The 22,285-nt window shown below is 39.7% G+C and overlaps 2 protein-coding genes and 2 non-coding genes across 4 annotated transcripts; 3 read left to right on the top strand and 1 right to left on the bottom strand.

Annotated features, from left to right (window-relative positions):
- Positions 1–240: 240 nt before the first annotated feature.
- LOC106925170 (high affinity choline transporter 1-like) lies at positions 241–14,327 on the top strand. The gene is made up of 9 exons (XM_014999303.2): positions 241–1,389; positions 3,442–3,652; positions 3,772–3,885; positions 4,659–4,814; positions 9,517–9,665; positions 10,085–10,228; positions 10,458–10,611; positions 10,745–10,962; positions 11,566–14,327. Exons 2-9 carry the CDS (start codon positions 3,469–3,471, stop codon positions 12,103–12,105), a joined length of 1,659 nt encoding a protein of 552 aa, XP_014854789.1. The 5' UTR covers positions 241–1,389; positions 3,442–3,468; the 3' UTR covers positions 12,106–14,327.
- A 1,480-nt stretch (positions 14,328–15,807) lies between these two features.
- On the top strand, positions 15,808–15,881 carry trnai-aau (transfer RNA isoleucine (anticodon AAU)). Its single transcript has one exon. It is a non-coding gene; the product is annotated as a tRNA-Ile (tRNA).
- Positions 15,882–16,184: 303 nt separating this feature from the next.
- On the top strand, positions 16,185–16,256 carry trnaq-cug (transfer RNA glutamine (anticodon CUG)). Its single transcript has one exon. It is a non-coding gene; the product is annotated as a tRNA-Gln (tRNA).
- A 185-nt stretch (positions 16,257–16,441) lies between these two features.
- exosc9 (exosome component 9) lies at positions 16,442–22,094 on the bottom strand. The gene is made up of 12 exons (XM_014999300.2): positions 21,924–22,094; positions 21,101–21,195; positions 20,445–20,564; positions 20,179–20,281; positions 19,174–19,311; positions 18,999–19,081; positions 18,131–18,263; positions 17,818–17,906; positions 17,190–17,336; positions 16,913–17,100; positions 16,723–16,804; positions 16,442–16,613 (listed from the first exon to the last, which is right to left on the bottom strand). The coding sequence occupies exons 1-12, from the start codon at positions 22,065–22,067 to the stop codon at positions 16,550–16,552; spliced, it is 1,386 nt and encodes a 461-aa protein (XP_014854786.1). The 5' UTR covers positions 22,068–22,094; the 3' UTR covers positions 16,442–16,549.
- Positions 22,095–22,285: the final 191 nt, after the last annotated feature.

Genomic DNA, 22,285 nt, shown 5'->3' with positions numbered 1-22,285 from the left:
AGTAATCACAGTTCTTACAGTTACAGTTTATGCAGTCACATTTCTATCAACAAACATGTCCAAAATTACTGTAGGGTGAGCTCATAATTTGTATACACTGCTTAAACATAAGAGAATAGAAAAATGGCTGTGGCACAATCTTAAAAGGACAAGATTTGTCCAGACTTGTCATCACTGCTGAGCTTGATTTACCACCCAGCAGTCAACATTTAGCTGGTGATCGTCACCCATCCTGCGTGGTGGAGTCATGGGTTGGTGGCAAAAAACCCGCTGACTCCGCTTTAAAAGTCCATTAAACAATCGTTTGAAGTGAAACTGTATCTGGATGTGTCGGTTTGGTTATTATAGCTCAGTATTTACTATGAAATATCCACACAAGTGAATTGTTTTTTTTTGGGTTTTTTTTTTTGTTTTTTTGCTTGTTGCGTTTTAATCAGCGCTTTGAAGCAAACCACAGAACAGCACATTCAATGTTGTTTTGTTCAAGAGAGAAGAGACCAAACAGAGATATCTGGCACCTGTTTTCCACAGCAAACGTCCCTAAAGGTCTTTCAGCACTTAAGCAGGTTGAGCCTGTAACATGTTGAAGATCCTGGTAGATGGAGTGAAGCAATCATTCATTCCTAATTTCTAAACTCATTGCCATACCTGGTTTTACAGCATGTGACAACATGTTTGAGAGTGCTGCACATGCCAAACACAAAAGTAGGTGATCAATTGGCATACAGAGAGTCACTGACGCATTTCTAGACTACGTGGAATAAAGTAGAAGAAGGGTGTGTGTTTACTGACAGCAAAGAAAAGGCAGGTTTTAACAAAATAAAAAAATAAGCAAGCCATACTACAGCAGGAGAGTTAATTGAGTCGATCACGAGTAGCTGAAGTCATGTTTTGAACTCAAAGCCATCCTCAAAAATCTATCAGAACAGGAGGAGCTTTCAATTTGAGGCAAGCGCACTGGCTGCAGCACCAACGTACCAATCAGGTGGTTGTGTGTTCTGTTTCTTTTGTATACCTCCGTGCCCTCCCTCCCCGTCAGCTTTAAAACCAGGGGAGATCTGAGTGTTGATTCCAGAGCCTTCCATCCTCGCTAATTGACGCTGTCTTATTAGCTTTGAACTTCAAGTCTCCTACGTTTTCCAGACTGTAGAGCAATTTATAAAAATAAAAAAAATAAAAAAACTCTTGTGTTAGGCCTTATTACATCAGACTGATTTGTGTTTGCATCGGGGTCTCTCCCTCAAACACCTGGCAGTTTGTGTCTCTCCTGAACACCGAGGATGAGTGTTGAATGAATCCTTCCTTCCCTGGACTGAAATGATCACCTTGTGAGGAAAAAAAACACACCTCTGTCCCTCTTCACATCATCACTGACACGTTCTGTTCCCTGTAAGTATGTATTCACTGAAAATGCTCACCCCTGTACTTCTTGATTATTTCTTCTTTCCCAAATTGCTGCATATGTTCCACGTTTCCTTGTTTTTGATTGGTGTCCATGATAAGTGCAGGGCACAGACTGCTTGCGTGTCAAGTTTCCTAGAACTCTGCCAGCTTGGGGTATGCTAAGTGCAACTTGTGCCAGAAATACTTGACCAGAGCTTTCTAGCTCTCTGTCTTCTCTGTTAGTGGTTTTAATAAAGTGTGCTTTGTGGAAGCTGAGATTAGATGCGTTCTGCTCTGTATGCATGTTCAATGTTGACTTCTTATTCAGTTTAAATGCAGGTATTGCTTTAAATAAGTAGTTTGTTCAATTCTTTGACTGTAATAGGGGAATTAAAAAAAAACAACTGGTACAACCAGCACTTTGAAAATATCCAAAACTTTCAATAAGAGCAAAATGTCAGCTTACGACCGGATGTATTCCTGTTTTTTTTTTTTTGTATTTCCACCCATGCAGTTGTAGGCACCCATTTTCTCATTTTCATTTTTTGTCCTTTTTTTTAACATTGTGATTGTGCACGCTACCTTCCTCTTCTCGATGAAAAGTCAAATCCATTTCCCTTAAGCCATCCCACTTCTGACTCACCCACATTTCATACTCAATGTGTGGCTTCCAGTTAGCGTTAGCGAAGCAGGCAGATAATTAGCTTGACTGTCGAGAAGTTAAAGTGTGAACTTAACTGATGCTCTCAGTCTGTGCATCTCAATGCTGCTGAGAGGGAGAAAAGGCAGGAGGTACACCAAAGTGGCATCTTGGATGGAAAATACTGAAAGGGAGTCAGGTGTCTGTGTTAATCTATGGTCCTTAATGCTATTGTTTCAGGGTCAACATATTATTCTGGATATGCTTTAAATAAGCCATAGAATGAAACTTTTAAAAACTAAAAATCAGGCTCATCAAGTGGCATCTTCTTGCATGGAAGAATGCAAGCTGTCTTCATGCTGCAGATGCCCAGAAATTGTCATTACAAAAAAAGGCTCATCTAAGTACTGATTAGACTTATCTAAATAATTACTTTTTTTAAAATGAAAAAATACCACTGGGAAATTAAGAAAAACATGATTTAAACATAAGGGTTAAATATTAACTTCACATTCCAAATATGGGGGAAATTCAGCTTGTACTGAATCCAGACTTGCAACATTCAAACACACCTGTTTTTTTTTTTTTTTGTTTTTTTTTTTGTTTTTAATCTGTGTGCTGTTGAAAACAAAGTAGATACACAAACCATATTATGGAGATGTGCCTGTGGATGATCTAGTCCTTGCATTACAAGAGCAGAGTAAATATAACATACACACCACATCACTGCTAAATGTCTTGCATATAACAATTATTCAAGGAAGGTTTACCAAAATAGCCTTGACTGGGAAAGTCGCAGCTACCTGATTATTGTGAAAAGACGAACATTTTACAAAATTCACTCTGGTCAACTTTTACATTCCCCATAGATCAAATCTGCATTTTTCCATTTGTTGTACCTGCAGTTTACTGTAGTACCTGCGTAGCTGCACCTGAATACTGCTTGTTGGTCATTGGTATAAACATTTGTTGACTATTGCAGAGAAAAAGTTTTGGTTTTTAACAGAACCTTTTAGTTGTAATTGTTCATATACTGTAGGTAGGTTTCACTCTATGGGGGTTTGGCTGAAGTTTAGCTAACTGAAGTCGTTGGATGTTTGTGGCATAAAGTTTAACAATTTGTATTTTAGAAAATAATCTCAAGATAAAACTTTTCATTTGTAGCTTGTGTTTTCTTGGATTTGTTTACGTCCCAAACACTTTCCTCCAATTTATTCCTTCTGTATACATGCAAATTAAACTGCTTATACATGACTTTGAGCTGCTTTTAGTATGAATGGTGCTTTATAAATACAACTGATTGAAGAAATCATTTTTTTTTCTGTAAATGAAGCTTTTAATTATTGCTTGCAAGTCACTGAAATATGTTTCAGTGACTGTGCTGCTTCTTCTTCTTCTTTAATTGTGTCTTTTAACAGGTTAAACGCACAAAAGCTAAGCTCAAGATGGCTCTCAACATCCCCGGTCTAGTGGCGATGGCGGTGTTCTACGTCGTGATTTTGGGCACAGGCATCTGGGCGTCCATGCGCTCCAAGAGGGTAGAGAAAAGAAGCACAGGAGACGGCATGGAGATGACGCTTCTGGCTGGACGCAAAATTAATTTGCTTGTTGGGATTTTCACTCTCACTGGTAAAGACAAACACACCGTCTTCACTCGGGAACACCCATGACTTGATGACAAAAGTGTTGTTGAAAAGCTTGTTGTCAAGCGCACGTCCCTGAGATATCTTATCCGTTTCTCTCTCCAGCTACATGGGTGGGAGGAGGTTTCATTCTGGGTATCGCTGAGGCAACATACAACCCAACACTCGGTGCGGTTTGGGCGCTCATGCCCGTTCCTTATGTCTTGACCTTCTTCTTAGGTGAGTGAAGTTTGCAGACGGCTCAGAATGTTGCAGCACCATGGTGGGAGAAGCAGTAAGGAATGAGAAACCCTTGGTGCTTGCTATTTGCTTAGCAACAACACTGTGACAAGCACACATTTTACTATTCTTATCATAGGAACAAAATCAACACGGCTCCTTGCTTCATTACCTTCTTTGTAAAATGAACTTCATTGACATGACAAGTGCGGCTCTCCCTCACCCAACGCCAATCTGACTCTGCATCATTAAATGCGCCACTCGTGGTAAAAATAGATCTATGAGCAATCAAAAGAAAGAAAAAAAAAACAGGTGCAATGAAATGAGTTCAGCCAAGAGGTTTGAAAGATTACCTCTGAATGAGCCAAGTCAACAATCTAATCGGTTTGTTAAATGTTGACAGCCGCTGAAATAGCCGACGCTGTCCTGCTGTCAGAGTAGCCTGTGGGATGTTAGTGGAGGGTGAATTGGAAACCCCAGTCTCTGAGCAGGAAGTATAACATTCCCTGTTCTGCGGCGGTCTATTGTTGACCAGAAGGATGCCTGATCTCAGCTCAAGGTGTCTCAGTGTGTTATCAGGAGGGAACACTTGTTTGTGCAATTGTTCACCCCCCCACACACACACACACACACACACACACACGTTCTTTCACTCTTTTGCTCACCACTCCGGGTTTTTACATGGCAGAAACATGACCTTGTCCCAACATTAATTACTCGAACGCTTCCCACAAACAGAATAACAACTTGCGCTGCTGCTTTTCCCTCTGCAGGTGGCTTCTTCTTTGCCAGGCCTATGAGAGAGAACAAGTACATGACAATGATGGATCCTTTCCAACAGAAATATGGGAACGTCCTGAGCAGTGCACTGATCTTTCCTGCGCTGGTGGCCGATGTGCTGTGGGTGGCACGCACGCTTGTCAGCCTGGGTATGTTACCTCATGCTGTTAAAAATGTTGGACACTGTTATGGGTGCTGTAACATACCTCTAGGATCATGTAGGCACCAAAACGTCAGGGTACATGATGTCCATAAACAGGAGAGTAGAAAAACAGCTGGGCGGTACCATGTCAGTTCAGACAGTTTTCTGACGTACAGAGCAATAAAAAGAAGCCAATAAATACATTTTAAGCTTGTATCCAAAACCAGCACATTTTGGGAGTCAGTTTTTTGTAAGACAATGAAAGTAATTTTTATATGTTGGGTTTTGATTTAGTATTATGCCTTCTCTCCACATTGTTTTTACAATGTATAAGGGCTTTCATTATCCTCAAACTCTGTCTCCCTACAAGACACTATGCTTTGAGATACGAGTAAGAAAAAGTGTTGTTTCTGTACATTTCACACAGTTGGTGAAGTAATAATTTATTCCTAAAATGTCAGTTTAGATGGTTGAGAAGTAAATTTTGCATCTTGAAAACGTTGCATGTATTACATACAGTTGAAACCAGATATTTATGCACACATAAAAAAAACATTAAAAAAAACACACGGAATGTTTTTTTTTTCCCCCCCTCTTTATCTGACATTGTGTCAAACATTTACTTTTTTTTTTAGGAACATTTACTTTTTCAGAACTGGTTTAATGCAGTCTGGTTTATAGGCTGCCTTTAAAGCTCTTCTCATGAAGAGTCTTCTGGACTGAGGTGAGTCCAAAAGTGATACCCAAAGCTAAAAACATCGACTCTACCAACCTGAAGGTATTGACTGTTTGGAGACTCATTTGTGGCCAACATAAAAACACTGACTGATGCTTTGAGATGCTCTGATCCTCATCACAGCCAAATACGTTTTCTACATGTCTCCACAAAATAACTGTCTTTGTGCCTGACTGCTTTTGCCAATTTTAATCACTTTTATCTTGCCTTTTGACTAGTGACTTCTTCCTCTATGAGTGACTGTTTCACTTATGTTGGTAACCATCTCATTTCACTCTTAATAAAAAAATAAGTGATAAAAATTCTCTCTTCTGTTTTTCTATATTTAGCAAATAGAAATAATTTTGTTGATTTTATCTGACCTTAAAAACAAAACGGTTAGTGAGATTTAGTATCAGATAGTGACAAACAGGTTTTTCCTGAAAATATATAACAGTTCTGACGCTTTCAAAAACAATATATTTTTTTTTAATTTTGTAAACACAAATAAGCCCCAAAGTAGATTGGAGTGTTTGGAATAATTCACTTCTAAGCTTAAACTGAATGTTTTCTTTGTTGAATGTTTTTAATGTCTGGGAAAATCCAAATAAATGAACATGATCAATTACTGCAGAGTAATAGTGACTTACAATGTTACTGCTGTACCATATTGTGCTGCATGTTTGCCTTGACTGGGTGAATGAATACAAACACACAGAGCGCTTACATATTTATTCTTACGAGTTAACTTTTTAGTGAAAAATGTTTTAAATCGTCTGATATGCTATCTCCACATACTTCCGATGTTTATCTTGTAATGTTTAGGATTCACATAATTCTCTGTGATGTTGTATGCGACTGTGTGTGATAATGTGTCTAATATGCATCTAATGAGTTTATGCGCTCTGTGAAAAATGTGAAAACTGAACATGTTTGAGTGCATCCATCCATCCATCCATCCATCCATCCATCCATCCATACATACATACATACCCGCTGACCCTTGCAGGGTCACTGGGGGGGGGGGACTGGTGTCCCAGCAGTCATTGGGTGAGTGGGAGGGTACGGCCTGGACATGTAAGACTCACAAAGAGAGCTTTAATCAGAGAAGCTGCCAAGAGGTTCATAGTAAAACTCAGGGGTATATGAGTTTTAAATAAAGAGAGTGCAATGCATATTAATGTGCATGCATGACACCAAACATGATTGTTTTTAATTCTAACAATGTTTGTAAGCATATTCGTAAAGCGCAAGCTATAACCAGTGCTTGAGCCCCTTTATGTTTCCATTCACAAAGCTACTGACAGGTAAGCAGTTAATTTTGTCCACAGAGATATATAATATCTGATAGGTTTTAATCAAACCTTGTGTTGTTTTTGGAAATGTTACGCATAGATTCCTGACCTACAACTAGCATATGCACATAGTCACAGAAACACTTGTCATTTTAAAGTGTGCAGAGCAAAATGACCCACCGGAGCATTGCAGGATAATATTAAATGAACTTCTGGTTTGCTGGTGAGAATGTGCATGTGTGTGTGTGTGTGTGTGTGTGTGTGTGTGATGGCTCGGTTGCTCAATGTTTTAAACACACTTTTGTGGCCCGTGATATGTCGGCACGGTATTAGCGCTCAGAGTCATATTTCTGCTGGAGAAAAGAACTAAAGCAGAGTGTGTGGTTGTGTGCATCTCCCACATGTGAGAGGTTTATAAGTGGGACAAGGAACTGAACAACATCAGGGGGTCCATCTCCGATGCAGTACTTTAAGTCTTTGAATCTTTCACCTTTCCTCCTCCTACATTTAGCACATAGGAGTAACATCACAGGTTTGAAGTGTAGTTGTATATCTGGTAAACGGACCTCCCAGAAACTATTTACGATGCAGTGACTGTGTTACATCATGTCCCATCACATTAGAAGAACTCTAAAACCTGGGTTGATCTGGATGCTTATGCAGATGTAGCCCGGGAAAAATACTTAGCCTCACAGGAAAACAATAACTGGGGTTCTTAATGTGCAGTGTATTTTATTTTTAGTTGAGACAGATTAAACAAAGCTGTCTTGTTTCTTACTTTTGTTCAACAATCAGTAGTTATCTACTGTTTGGTAGCAAACAGTAGATAACTACTGATGAAATGCGGCAGATCTCCAAAATAACAGAGAAAAATTCAATGGAGTTGTGATACGACTTATTTTATCAACACTTACATTTAACGTCTCAGTTCACTCTTAATGCTGGAGCACACCGATGATCGGACATCTTATTGTCATACGCACAAAATGGCCGCCCTGCACCGCACATACAGGCTCCCTAAACCATCCGTTTCATCTTACTAAAATACTGACTGCTTATCACATAAATGAACGTACCAACATATTTCAACAAGTGACGTATATATTTACCGATTTTCTGCCAAAACTATCACCCGCAGATATAACACGTACAGTTCACATCCAAGTTCAGCATGTAGCATAGCAACACAAGAAGAAAATAAGGTGTATTTCCTTCCCCGTGTTGAGAAACAGTAATCATTTTTGAAACACTGCTCTCTGGTGGTCAAAATGTGCAGCAGCCGAGACCAACTACCTGAACATATTTAAATGTGAAAAAACAAACAAATAGGAAATAAAATTACATAACTGAACCAAAATCACTCAATAGCATTGCTACCGTAAGATAAAAGAAAACCAAAGCTTTGAAACCATACTCAACCAAAATTTACTACCCAGCTACGCAGACAGAACTAGGTCAAGTCTAGAATTAGTTCATATATTTCAGGTTGCACAGATGCAATTTATTTTAACACATCAGGTCAACTTATATTCGTGGAAACATTCCAGTTAAGCCAACCTATTGGATGCAGCCCTGGTGCATCCAACAGGTAAAAAAAAAAAAAAAGAAAGCTGCAGATGTGACTAAAATATAAATCATAATATGCACCTGGAATTAGATTAATTTACAAACAGGTGCGCTTTATTTACTCCAGAGTAAAAGTGGCGAAATGCAAAGACAGGCCACACTTTTAAGATTTTTTTTTTTAACGCTGTGAAAAGCATGTATCCTCAAGAGGTGACAAAGTTCAAACGGTACGAAAATCTTTGTTTGTAGCACTGTCTCGCTATGGCGCTTCTGGACAGCTTTGATTGCAGTGAGGATGTAGAGCCTGAACCAAAGCAGTATGATGATTCAAAGCCGAGCCAATGGGGAAGACAGAAAGTCGAGAGAGAGAGAAAGAGTGGTGGGGGTAAACAGCAGGCGAGAGGCAGAGGTGAGACCTCTGCAGGGTGGTGAGTGGCGATAGATGGTGCAGATTTTACACTTCTCTGTTTAAGGGTTTTGTTGTGGTGTGGCTGCAGGCTGCTGCACGGGGGACCATGGCAATTTGGGAGAAGAGACGGTGAAGGTAGTGATGCTTTGCTTGCCTTGAGTAACAAGATGTATTTTATTTATGCATTTGTTGTTTGTTTGTTTGTTTGTTTGTTTGTTTGTTTGTTTTTTTAACCTTTCACAATTGTTTTTAGATACTTAAGTTCAGCGTTTTTCTTTAGATTACCAGTATTGAAATGTTTTTTGCACCCAAGCGGGTGAAAAAGTGTTACAACCAGTAAGTCCTCTTTGATTTTTTATTTTTATTTTTTTTAATGATTCTTTCGTAAAATTTCTGTTGACCTCTTTCTTTACTTTGGATTCTCAAAGCACTTAGAAGTTTAACCACTACGTCTTAAATGAAATCTATAGTCTTGCCTTAAATGGCAGAAATGTAATGTATGATGATTTTTTTGTTAAAATGTGAACGTTAGGACAATATTAGTGTAAAAACAGAAGTCAATATATCTCCATCTGTATGTGTCTGTGTGAGTTACTGTGATTCTAAAAAAAAATAAAAAGCAATTTATTTGAAGAGTCATAGTAAAGATTGCATGTATCCACAGAAACAAACATGCCATCTCTGTCGGTCCCTCAGCGCTCATCACTCCTCTGTGTTGTTCTAGGTGGAACCATGAGAGTGATCCTGGACCTGCCGTACGTCTACTCCATCATCATCTCCTCAGTGGTGGCCATCATCTACACTCTGCTGGGGGGGCTCTACTCTGTGGCCTACACCGATGTCATCCAGCTGATCCTCATCTTTGTCAGCCTGGTGTGTAAACACTGACCTGAAGGTTTAAACCAGCAGCCTGGGTCTGCACAGCTTCATCTCTTTTTCTAGTAGATGATAAAACCCGGTCAACGATGAGTCCTGTCAGATCACTGAGCTGCAGCCATGTGGGAAGACACAGATGACAACAGAACGAGGGACAACGTTTGTGTTGAGTTCTGATGGATTGGCTCTTCTGTTAATTTTTCCACTTCATAAACTTACATGTTAAACTCTTTACAGATAAATTGGATGAAAATAGTTACAGAAATAGTGGTATTACAAAAAGTACAGAATCTGTTGAAATCAAACCTGACAATAAGTAACATAGCTTCTTTTTTTTTCTTTTTTCTTTAGATTTAAAATGTTAGGGACTTAACCTTAACCTTATTGTTGATATTATTTGTGTGTTTGTCTTACAGTGGGTGTGCGTTCCCTTCATGTTGACCAACCCACACTCCCTGGACATTTCGCTCACGGCGTACAACCAGACTTTTCAGGCCCCCTGGGTGGGCACAGTGGAGCTCAACGAAGCCGGCAAGTGGTTTGACGACTTCATGCTGCTGGTGAGTGGCGACTGGGAGACGGTTCTACAGTGTTTCAGGTGGACAGGTGTTATTTCCTGCCACTTCAACAGCTACATGAAGTATTGTGAAGTTGTTGAGTTAAAAAATATTTTCGTTAGGTGTGAAAAAACCCTAGCATAACAAAACTTGGGGGGCATTTCTGTCGCTATTCTGTATTTCCGCACAAGCTAATTCCTGTCACCATGTGTATACTGTGTGTTTGTGCCAGGCGCTGGGTGGCTTGGCCTACCAGGCGTTTTACCAAAGAATCCTGTCCTCCTCGTCTTACAGCCAGGCTCAATTGACCTGCTTCACTTCAGCAGCTTTCTGCCTGGTCCTGGGTATCCCATCTGTCCTGATCGGAGCTGTGGCAGCGTCTACAGGTACAAATCCCTAACTTTCACCTGTGGAAACATGTGATATAAGACATTGTATTTGTCTGCTAAGCTGTTAAGATCTGTACAATACCTTCCTGGCTTTTAGTGCCCCTAAAACCTTCTGTCTAATAATACCCAGACTGGAACTCAACCACATACGGATTACCCACCCCGTATGAGCGGGACGAAGAAGGATCCATTCTTCCTATTGCACTGCTTTTCCTCACACCCACCTACGTGTCTGTCATTGGGATTGGAGCTGTTGCTGCAGCTGTCATGTCCTCCATGGACTCAGCCCTGCTGTCCTCTGCCTCTTTGTTCTCTTCAAACATCTACAAGAACATCATCAGAAAACAGGTGAGGACGTCCAAGCGCTGGAGGTTCTGTGTCAACTAGATTTTAGGAGATATGTATGTAGATTTTCTTCCCCACCATTTTCTAACGTCTCAAACACAAAGTAGGACTTATCTTTAGGGTGGAGGAAAATTACACAAGGTTTTAAGAAATGTTTCCAAGTGAAAAACATGAAAGGTTTACAATATATTTGTTTTCAGTCCTCTTTACAACGATATTGTATTAGTTGAAGAATATCTATTAGTTGTGCAAAATTAAACGCTGCGTACATTATAAGACCTCCCAAAAACCAATGACTTACATGAAAAAAGAACATACTCGTTATTAAAATTGCTACCCACTAGGCTAGCAGTTTGTGCTGCTAAATATTGCAGCACACAAAAAGACCCTGCATTCATTCACATTATGAAAAATTCACAGTTTTATTTTGTTACTCAGTTACAGTTTATGCAGAGAACTATAGACCTGTTGGATTCAAAGAAACATTGAGGTATAAAACTACTTCAGCACTCGAGGAAAGCTGCGTGCAGTACTACATTTTAATGTTGGTTTCCCTGACATCATATCCTGTAACACAATTCCCTGCCCATGTTATTTCTTCCCCAGGCCTCAGACTATGAGATGCAGTGGGTGATCCGGATCTCAGTGGTAGTCGTGGGTCTCGCTGGCACTGGTCTCACCTTCCTGGACAGCAGCGTCCTCGTCTTCTGGCTCGTAGGGGTGGACATGTCCTACACCATCATGTTTCCTCAGCTGGTCTGCGTCCTCTTCTTTAAGGTGTCTAACGGTTACGGAGTCTGTGTTGGCTACGTCCTGGGCTTTGTCATGAGGGTCCTGAGCGGTGAGCCGCTCATAGGCCTCCCGCCCGCCATCAGGTTCCCTGGCTGCCGGTTGGACAAGGAGGGGAAGCTAACCCAGTTCTTCCCCTTCCGCACAACTATCATGCTCTTGTCGCTGGTGTCCATTGTGTTCTTTTCATGGTTGGCATCCGTAATTTTCAGCAAAGGCCTGCTGTCTGATAAGTGGGATGTGTTCGACATTAAACGCAGGGCAGCACAGACGGCGAGGGCTTCAGATGTGAAAATGTCAGACACCGACGAGGGTGGCTCTGCAGCCAAGCAGCATCTGAACACAACCAGATGCTAAAGAGGCTGAAGTCTGGCCTTTTTGACTGGGAGATGGGATGTTAAAAAGGGGAACAATAAAAACAGATTCTATTATATGCACAATTTCTGTAAGTTTATATGTCATGATGGTTTATGATGAACACGTATGTCATGCATAACTAAAATGGAGGCACTCCAGCTGTTAACATAAGTTTTAACCAGAAAACAATTTGAATTATGGTTAAATGTTAATAAAGAAAAAGGTCATAGCTTTGTACCTCCTTAACGAAAGGAGTTTCACATGTGCACTGACATATTTTTCATATAAAATATATATATTTTTGCATCAGACAGATCTGCTGGTCAAGCACAATGATACCATTGTATAATAAACTATCAGTACTTCTGTCAGTGTGAGAAGGTGCCAAGTCCTGCTGAAAAAAATAAATCAGCCTTTCCACAAATGTTAACAATACAGCAGCGTACAGTCCTCTAGGATTCCCTGGTACATGTCACTGTTAGACCAGTACGACGTTTCTAATCATTCTGGTTCTGGAGTGGGTTCAAAACAAAGAATGTGATGGTTGTAGCTTCCGCCCTGACATGTTTGTGTGTGGTAACTCTGGAAACAGTAGCTGTGTTTCCTTTACAAATGTGCGCAAAACTTTGTCAGTAATGTAGAAAAAACACAATTTCTCAATTGCGACATTTGAATTGCATGAGAAACGCAAATAAAATCACATGTGAATAAGTTTGTTCACACGATAAGTCATTAAAAAACATGTCGTGCCCTCATCCTCCTAATACTTCCTGTTGTCTTCTTCTTCATGGTACAGCCAAAAGAAAAAAAAACATCTCATCCTAGCAGCAAAACATTTTAGTGAAGAGAAAGGTTTTGTTTTGTTTTTTTGTTTTTTTCAAAATTGGCATATTTCCATTAAGCATATTTATTTTCAAAATGTCAAATTATGCAATTATATGGTCAATGTAAACACAGCTACTGATTTCAGCCACAGTAAACACATTGTGAATCTGATCCAAAGTGGAGAGAGAGAGGTCTTTGCTTCACAATTCTCTCAAGGTTGCAGGTAATCCTGCACTTAATATACCTAACACATTTTTTCCTTCCACTGTATTTTCTGTTACTATGCTTATGTGCAACATTCTGAACAGTCAGATTCGGGAAAGTGTAAGTGACTATCTTCTGTCAAGTCAGCAGTTTTTCTTGTAATTCTTTAGACCATAACATACAATTTTTGTATATTTTTTTCATTATTGGTGTTATGTAATGGTAACATTTTCTGAAAATCTGGAGACTGGATTCAAAGTGTCTGAAAACCATAACCATCAAAATTAACATAAATAAATCCTTGTAATGATTCTTTACAACATGAGTTTCAGTCAGTGAAATGAATTGCTGAAAAAAAAACCTTTTTAGTAATGTTGAGATGTATCTGTATAATGTAGCATGGATGTAATCTGTAGGTCACTTTTGCAAGCAGCTACTATCCTGAGAAATTAAATGACACAGCAGTACATGGTTTTTGATGACTGGACTGTAAACACTTTTGAATATTGCTTGTATTTTTATTTTTTTCACAAACATGTCATCATATAAAGATCTGGAGGTTTCTTGCTTATTTGTGAAAGCCAGACATGTTTTGTTAAGAATCATTGGAATCTGGTTCCATTCAATCGAGAACTGCCTATCGTTGGACTTCATGACATCGGTTTAACTCTTAAGTCACTTTTCTGATACTTCATAAAGGGATTTATATTTTTGGAATGGGGAACTTTAACTTGCTTTTACCCAAACAATACTGGGTGGGGGAAAAAACCTGGGTGTGCATGATGGACATGCAGGAGTGCATTTATGTTTCCCAGCTACAGTTCAGAAATCTACCTGTTGTTATACTCTTGTGCTGTATACTCACACTTTAAAGTTCAGTAGAATATAGTATTTAGAAGTTTTTATCTTAACTTTTAAAGTATAAATACTTCTGCCTTAAGTTTTGCAGAACATTAAAATTAAGAGCATCACTTTCAGGATGACTGTCATAATAGTGGGTGTGCGGTTGTTGTCGTCTCTGTATTTCAAGAGCATTATCACATATTGTTAACACATATTGTTTTTCTTACCCTGTTATGCAGGTTGCCAATAACTGTTTTTTTTCTCTATGCTGTAAACCTGCAAGGCTTGGTGAATCTGTAATCCAATGTTAATCACAATATAGTTCTGTCAGAATAAAGGCTGAAACTGAATTATTTGTTGTTTAATTTATGACTTCCAAGAAAGACAAACACACATTGCTCGAAGAAATTTTCCCATGAAGTACACACTTTTATCTCACTATAAGGTCTGTGATTACAAGAAGAAAAAAAATTATATGTAAAAGCAAACATGCATCAGATTTAGAAACAGATCTATCTTATGACAGATTTAATCTCACACTGTTCCAATCATTAGCTTGCACAAATTGATTGCGTGTATTGTGTCTGTCATATAGTACCAAATGTGCAGGACGGAGGAAGCCCATCAGGCTTTTATTTCTGTCTCACCCTATTTATAGCAGGTGGAAGGAATCAACTGCTTCTCTTACTAGAAGGAAAACGCTAAGGTTTCAAAGAGAAGGATTTTCTCACTTCTAACGTAAAGCTGAACCCGAGAGTGTAGCGGGTTCCCTATTGAGTCACTTGACACCAGACTGCAAATACTTTCTAAATTGGTATCATCTTTGCATTTCCATCTAAAATTTTTCCAAGATTTTGTTCCCAAGTAATAAATCAGATGAAAGCTAAATAACACTTCCGGTTAATGAAGGAACCCTCATGACTTAAAATAAAACTACCTTTGTAAAACCAGCTCCTTAACTCTGCAGAGACATGTAAAGTATGTATTATGGTTGCTGAGAAGAATGGAACAGCTCCACTGTTGTGCAACACTGCTCACATAGAGCTTAATCTCCACCTCTGTCATCTTTGTCAGCCCATAGATGGAGACATGTAGACATGAAGACAGAAGAGACTTTGCTTTGTCTGGTACTTTTCCACTCATGGAGCTGCACATGGAGTCTACGTGGGGAAAAAGATCGTATATCATCTCATTGTATCTTGTCAGATAGAAGAAGAAAGCAAAACACAAAGTAATCTTTGAGTCACACTGAAGTTATACCTCCTACCACTGCAAGCAATATTAGTTAGTGGCAGCTCCTATCTGGTAATGATGCGTGGAGGAAATATTAGAAGCTTTAGCAAGCAAACAGGTAACAAATGTACACCATTGAGAACTGATGTCATATTACAAATCAGGAGACATTTGTGAAGTCAAGGGCAATGCATGGTTTAAAATTTTTACAAATAAAAATCTAAAAGGTGTGGCAAGCATTTGTGTTCACTGAGTAAATACTTTTCAGAACCACTTTTAGCTGCAGTTTCATTCCCAAGACTCTTGTGATGTGTCTCTACCAGCTTCATATATAGAGATTGACTTTTTCCCCTTTGTCTATTGCAACATGCAAAGGCTCAAATTCATTTAGACTTGAAGGTGTTGAATCTGTCTGAACTATTGTAACATGAAAATGCTTTCATCTGAAGCGCTCCTTCACAGCCTTTACTATATGACTAGGGTTGTTCTCCCATGACAAGCTAAACCTTAGTCTTTATCAACTTCTCAACAAATTTCATCACAGCGCCGTGTCACATCCCGAGAGATATAAAGAGATCTGATGAGCCAAATTTCCATGGCCGGTTAGCTCAGTTGGTTAGAGCGTGGTGCTAATAACGCCAAGGTCGCGGGTTCGATCCCCGTACGGGCCAGGCTTTTCTTTTTCTGTTTTTCTTCCCTTCTTTCATTTTAGCCATTAACCTAATCATTTAATTATAAGCTAGTCGGCAGAAGACGACACTATATCGTATTGAAGAACAATATTTTGCTAGGATTATGAAACGATTACTCAAGGACTACGCAGATCGTAACTAAAAAAACGTGGTGACAGATTATCTGATTGCTAGTAGACATTGAGCAGAAAGTAAAAGATAAAACATGTCAAGCAAAAACAGTATAACCATTTCTAATGTTATTGAGTCAAATACCTATGGGTGATACCAACTTCTGACACAGGTTCCATGGTGTAATGGTTAGCACTCTGGACTCTGAATCCAGCGATCCGAGTTCAAATCTCGGTGGAACCTGTCTTTTTATTACTTCCCTGTTTCGTTTATCTATACATTCGTGAAATAATGCTGGTACTCTGTCCTGTGTCCATTCGTCAACATGTTTTGTTTTTTGTTTTAACCCGTACGATAAATAAAAAAAATATATAAATGTCTGATGTATATGACATGACTGATTAATAAACCCTTGGACGTAGCCCAAATGATGTAAAAACATATTTATTTGTGCAGTGTTAAATTTTCATTGCATTCCAATGTCATTTTACTTAGTTTTTTATTTTACGATGCAGTCAGATCAACTACTAGGCGAATCATTTTTTCTTCTGTTTCCTGGATGTTCCTGCCCCCTTCTGGCCAGAACTGGATGCCGTATTTCTAAAAAAAAAAAAAAAAAAAAAAAAAAAAAAAAAAAAAAAAAGAAAGAAAGTGAAACCAGCATTGGAAATAATTTGTTTACTTTCTCAACTCTAACAAATGCACTTACTTAGGTTTTTTTGTTGTCTCAGGATAAAGGATGACCACTTCGTCCTCCTCTTCGTCACTATCTAATATCTCCACAACATCCACTAAAAGAAAGAAAAAAAAAATCAATTAAAGATCTGAAACATTTACTTGTGACAAAAGAAGTATTTTATAAACAACTTTTTATGACTTTCACACAATAGTAAGCAAACCTGTTCTGCTCTTGACTTCTTGATGCTGTTCCACATCCATCTTTGTCAATTCCTCCACACTGTCCCCTCCACTGCCCTCCCCACCATCCTCCTCCTCCTCCTCTTCTTCTTCTTCCAGGCCCCAGGAGTTGCGCAGTACCTCCCCTACCTGTCCGACCCCTGGGACTGGCACCGACGGGGATGGCACCCTGATGAATGGGGTTAAAGAAGCTAATTAAAAAAAATACATAAGACTCTCATTTTTCCTTTGTTCTTATTTAAGATCAGTTCAGGATACGTTTGAGGTGGGGCTTCTGCTGTCTGGACAATGCTACTGGCTGTTTCACCGACATCGGTCATCTCCACGGCTGTCTGGTCCGTTTTCAGAGCCGTGATTCGCTCCTGAGGGATGGACTCCGCAAAACCGCACCGCCCACCTGCTTTCCTGGGGAATTACAAAAAAGACAAAGACACTGACACAATTGCCTCCAAGGACTTTTCAGAGCTGGCACCAAGTCACTGTTTTGCAAATCACATGCAAGTTTCAGGTCTTTCTACTACCTCTGTCTCAAGTCAAATCCAAAGTCAAGATACACAAGCTGTGAGTCGAGTCCACGTCGTATAAAACACTTCATTTGACAAAATATGCAAAGTAATCACAAAGTAATAAATCAACAATTGAAAGAATTTCTAAATTACTTGTATTTTTCTTTGTTGTGTTACATCTGTGAATTACGATGCTAGCTTAAAGAAATATTGAAGTAACATTCAGAGCAACCCCTCAATACATATGGATTTAATTTATTGTTTGCATGTGTTTAACATTTGTTCCTGTTGAAACCAAAGGAAAATCTAGTCATTTATTCCAACACCTAACTGGAGTCCACGGCTCTCAGACTAAATATATCCCAACCCCAACAGCTCACCTGGCAGTTTTGTCGTTTAGCAGAGCTTTGTTGATGAGCTCCGTGATCTCAGACACCTTGACGCTGGCTATTTTACTGCATCTCATCACCTTCAGCAACAGAGGAAAAAAAAAAAATTAAAATAACATGTAAAATCAATGCAAACACAGGTATATGATGCAGAAATCATCACAGCTTTTCTACTTAATTTGATAGCTTTCTTAACAATCTCGAATGAAAATGGCTGGATGAGCACTGAGCAAACCCTTCGAAGCATTAAACGTAAACGACAAAAGTTCAGACTGGGAGAACGGCAGCGTTCTCGTCTGCTCGCCTGCTCTTTCAGCAGCATGATGCCTCCGCTGGACTGAATGGAGCAGATCTCTCTGTGCTTGTTCATGGCGATCATCAGCAGGCCGTCCATCACTCGCTCCTCCCGCTCACACGGGTCGACCAGCAGGAAGGTTCTGCAGAGAGGACAGCATTCACACGGCGGGACTCCAATTTGACTTCTATGTATTATGTAATAAGGCTGCAACACCCTCAGAAAGATCAGTTATTACACATGAATAATAGTCGCTTTAGCAGCAATCTGTGAAAATCACTAAACATTGCATATAGGTGGAGAATGTTTAGAATTATTTCCAGCTGGAAAATATGTGTTTCATTCTAATATAAAAATCTCAACAAAGTTTAACAGATTCTATAAGAAAAGGGGGAGCTTTTGTTTAATGTTTTACAATTTAACCAGAATAAGATTTTTTTTAAATTGATTTTTAATCTGTGGGGGAAAAGTTTCTACGTTGTATTTTTTCCTCGTTTATGTTTTCCAAATTCAATGCTTTACAATGTGAACATATACGCTGACGTAATAAGTATTTAATCATCAGGTTAATGTGCGGAACCAAACTTTGTTTTTAGCTAAAGTTTATAATTTAAGTTACTTGGAAATGAATTTGCCATAAACAACAACAAAAAACCACATAATTCAATTGAGACTAAAAAAACAAACAAAAAAAAACATGCACTTTCTGAAACATAAAAACTGCTGATATAAACTTCAAATCTATAGTAAATTTGATTATTATTAATTAGTACAAATCAGTATTTTGGCGCATCTCTCTGAAGCAGCAAGCTAACTGTGTATGGATTTATTTCTGATATTCTAAATACAGAAATGGACACAAAAAGTGAGTCCTCACCCCTGCTGGAAGAAGGCGAAGCTGACGCTGATGGGCATGTGGTAGATACTCAGAGGGATGGGGTCTCTCTCCTCTGGACTGTACTGTAGACAGGAAGGAAAAAAAAAAAAAAAAAAACGCTGCGATGACGACATCTGACTATAAAGCCTCTCCTCGATGGACCCGGCTGACTCACCACCGTGACCTCCTCTCCCTGGATGCTGACATCGGGTCGTCTGAAGTGGCACAGAGCGCCGATGGCGGCCACGCTGGCGGCATCCATCAGGTTCCCGTCGTTGTTCAGCGTGTGAACGTCTACTCTGATCTGCCACACCTTAAAATCATGGTCACACAGAAAACACGGCTCTTTCCAGTCGTTTCGCAGGCCCCGTGTAGGGGCTCGGGTCAAACATTTTAACAGATCCGCCCGGCCAGGCGGTCTGTGACTGCGCACAACTGGGCATACAAAGCATACAGCGTCACATGTTGTGGCGTGTCCAACGTCCAGTCTTTAAGAGTCGGTGTCCTGCAGGCAGGCTTTTGATGTGCCCATGTAATAAACCAACTGTTTGACTCAGGTGTGTTGACACAGAGTGACGCCTAAAACACTTAGCACAAAAGCCCTTGGGACCCAGCTGTGGTCATTGCTGCTTTCAAGGTTTCAAAAAACACACTATGGAGACAGTGCCACCTTGTGGTAAACTTGAATATTGCCATTCAGAATTTAAAGTTTAAAGAAGGCTCATTTAATGTCTGCTTTAACATTTCACACAGTTGGAGAAGACAGAGCGAGGGGTCTTTACTTATACTGCTTTGCACAACCTCTAGTGCGCTCTACGTTCTCTAAATGTTTATGTATCTCTCACGCAATTCCAAAGAGTTCATGGTGTTCTGTATTCATACAAGTTGGGAAACTTGTCTTTAGCAGAAGATGATGCCCATCTGTGTCTCGGTCTATGGAAAATTGTTCCAGTTGGTTTTTAGTACATTTTTATCAAAGGTGTCAATAACCGGGCTGTCAACTGAGCGAAGTGAATATGAAAATAGCCGCAAACTAGTAAGGTTCTCTAAAAATAAACATGAAATAGTCTGGAGTCTAAAAATGTATGAAGTTTCACCAAAATATGTGATGTGAGCAGTTTAATTGCAAGTGTTGTGCTTCAGCTTAGGAAGAGTGTGTGTGTCTCGCCGTGTGCATCACCTTTTCTCCAGACACCACACACAGGGACTCTGTATCAATGCACTTGGAGTTCCTCAGGCATCTCTCCAGCTGTCTGTTCAGCTTCACCGACAGCTCCGACTGTCTGCAGGGAGGACAAAATCCCACAAATGATTTTCTGCTCCAGCAGGCCGACTAAACTCGTTAAGGCGTAATGGAACGCAGAGGGTAAACAAGAGGGGATGAAAAAGCTACGCCGCGAGCCCAATCTGTTCGCAGAGGAAGCGGAATCCTCGGGCTGGCCTCACCTTCCCTGCTCAAAAGCCGGGGAGGCCATCGGCGACAGCTCCAGGTTGAAGAACATGATTCCCTCGTTCGGACGACTTTCCTTTGGCACCACCAGTTCACATGACACCTGGGCCATGACCCTGAGAAGCAGAGACACATAACTCAATCACAAACCAAGTCAATAGTGTGTAAAACCACCTTTTGCTGAAATTTTAGCTGAAAAGTCTGCTGGGGTGTGTCTCTGCCAGCTTGGCACATCCAGAGGCAGAAATCTAATCTTCTTTGTAACGTAAACACAGAACCACATAAAGGAAACACTTTCCAGTTGCATTGACAAACGGGGGAATATTAAACTTGAAGAAAATATAGAAAAGATTATTTTAGCTGTACAAAAGAAGTGTAAGAGAAAACATACGTGATTTGATTATTGTAAACAGAGGGTAACCATAGTCTCCAACAAGAGCAAAAGGAATCAAGCTGGAATTGATACAGTAATAGGCATCCTGAATGTTACAAGATTATTATTAGCTGAGGTCCACCATGATGGATTGGCTCCAAAGACAGTGGGAAAGACTGGACCAAACAGATCACACGTTAGTATCGGGCCTACGCTTTTTCCTGAGCTCAAACTGGTTTGCTTTGGTTCCTGGTTCTAGTACTGACCACACACACTCACCTGGTTTGTCCCAGATCCACAAAGCAGCATCCATAGTCAGTCCCAAAAGTGATTTTTATTTTCCTGTAATCATACGTCTGTCGCCCATCCAGGCGCTGGAGGAAGAGACAGCAGGGAAATTAAATTGTACGTGTTATAGCGCTGGTATCTATTCTGGGTCGCTGGTATTTTTCTTCACTGACATACCGTTTAAACAAATTCCAGACAGTATGAGGCTTGCTGTCAAGATGTATTGTTACAATAAATTATAGACCAAACACTACTGTGTATATGTATAACCTTCAATCCAAAACTAAATAAAAGCCTCTTTTTGGGCAGAACAGTTTACTCCTGTTGTATGTCTTCTCACCTTCCTAAAATATCATATTTAGTGAGCGAGACAAATAAGAGGAAATTTCTTGACAAGGGGACTTAAGGATATACAAATGGAAATCAATATGCACGGATAGTTTCGATGTTTGTTTTAGTGGTAAGACTCCCCGACACCATCCTATCTTCAGAAAACACCAAGAGCACATACTGCCTACTATTCCTGAAAAATTATATTCTAGTTAGGGTAAAAAAATTTTTACTATTTCACCAAAGTAGTTAATAACTACTTTACTTTTTGAGATTGTAAGTCAAAAATGACCTACTCTGCCATTCTCACAAACCACTTAACTAAATACACGTATGTGTCCTCCTCACTTCAGCATAAAACATGTGAGGAAATGATACCACAATCTGGATGTTTTTTGCCAGTTGCAAAATGATGGCGGAAAATTGCGGTCATATTGTTTTCTGGCTTCGTGGATAGACAAAATAAGAGGATTACAATAAACACCTTTTTCTCCTCGATGGCCTTCAGTATAAAGTCCCGCTCACAGTTGGACAGTGGTGTATCCTTCATGCTGACGGTTTCTCTGGTATATTCTTTTATATCACTTCTCAGGAAACCATGCCGTCTGTGTTTACACGTTGCGAGCATGCGCGAGAAAGCACGATTTACGGCACTAATGCTCGACAGACTAAACACAAAATATATCAACTGAACTAAAACGTTTGATCCTTGGCGTTAGTGTAGCACTTCCAACTGAGTATTCAACTGAGTTCTGAGCCGAACATAGGCCACATTCACTAATCCAAACCCCAAATAAAGCTGATTTCATTTTACGACATATGCTGCTTTCAATGTAAGCAGGAAAC

The sequence above is a fragment of the Poecilia mexicana genome, unplaced genomic scaffold (genome assembly GCF_051168715.1).
Source record: "Poecilia mexicana isolate PSO_F unplaced genomic scaffold, ASM5116871v1 scaffold_1, whole genome shotgun sequence".
NCBI classification, from domain to species: domain Eukaryota; kingdom Metazoa; phylum Chordata; class Actinopteri; order Cyprinodontiformes; family Poeciliidae; genus Poecilia; species Poecilia mexicana.
The sequence above is the reverse complement of the archived record's forward strand: the minus strand, read 5'-3'. Positions and strand labels throughout refer to the sequence as shown.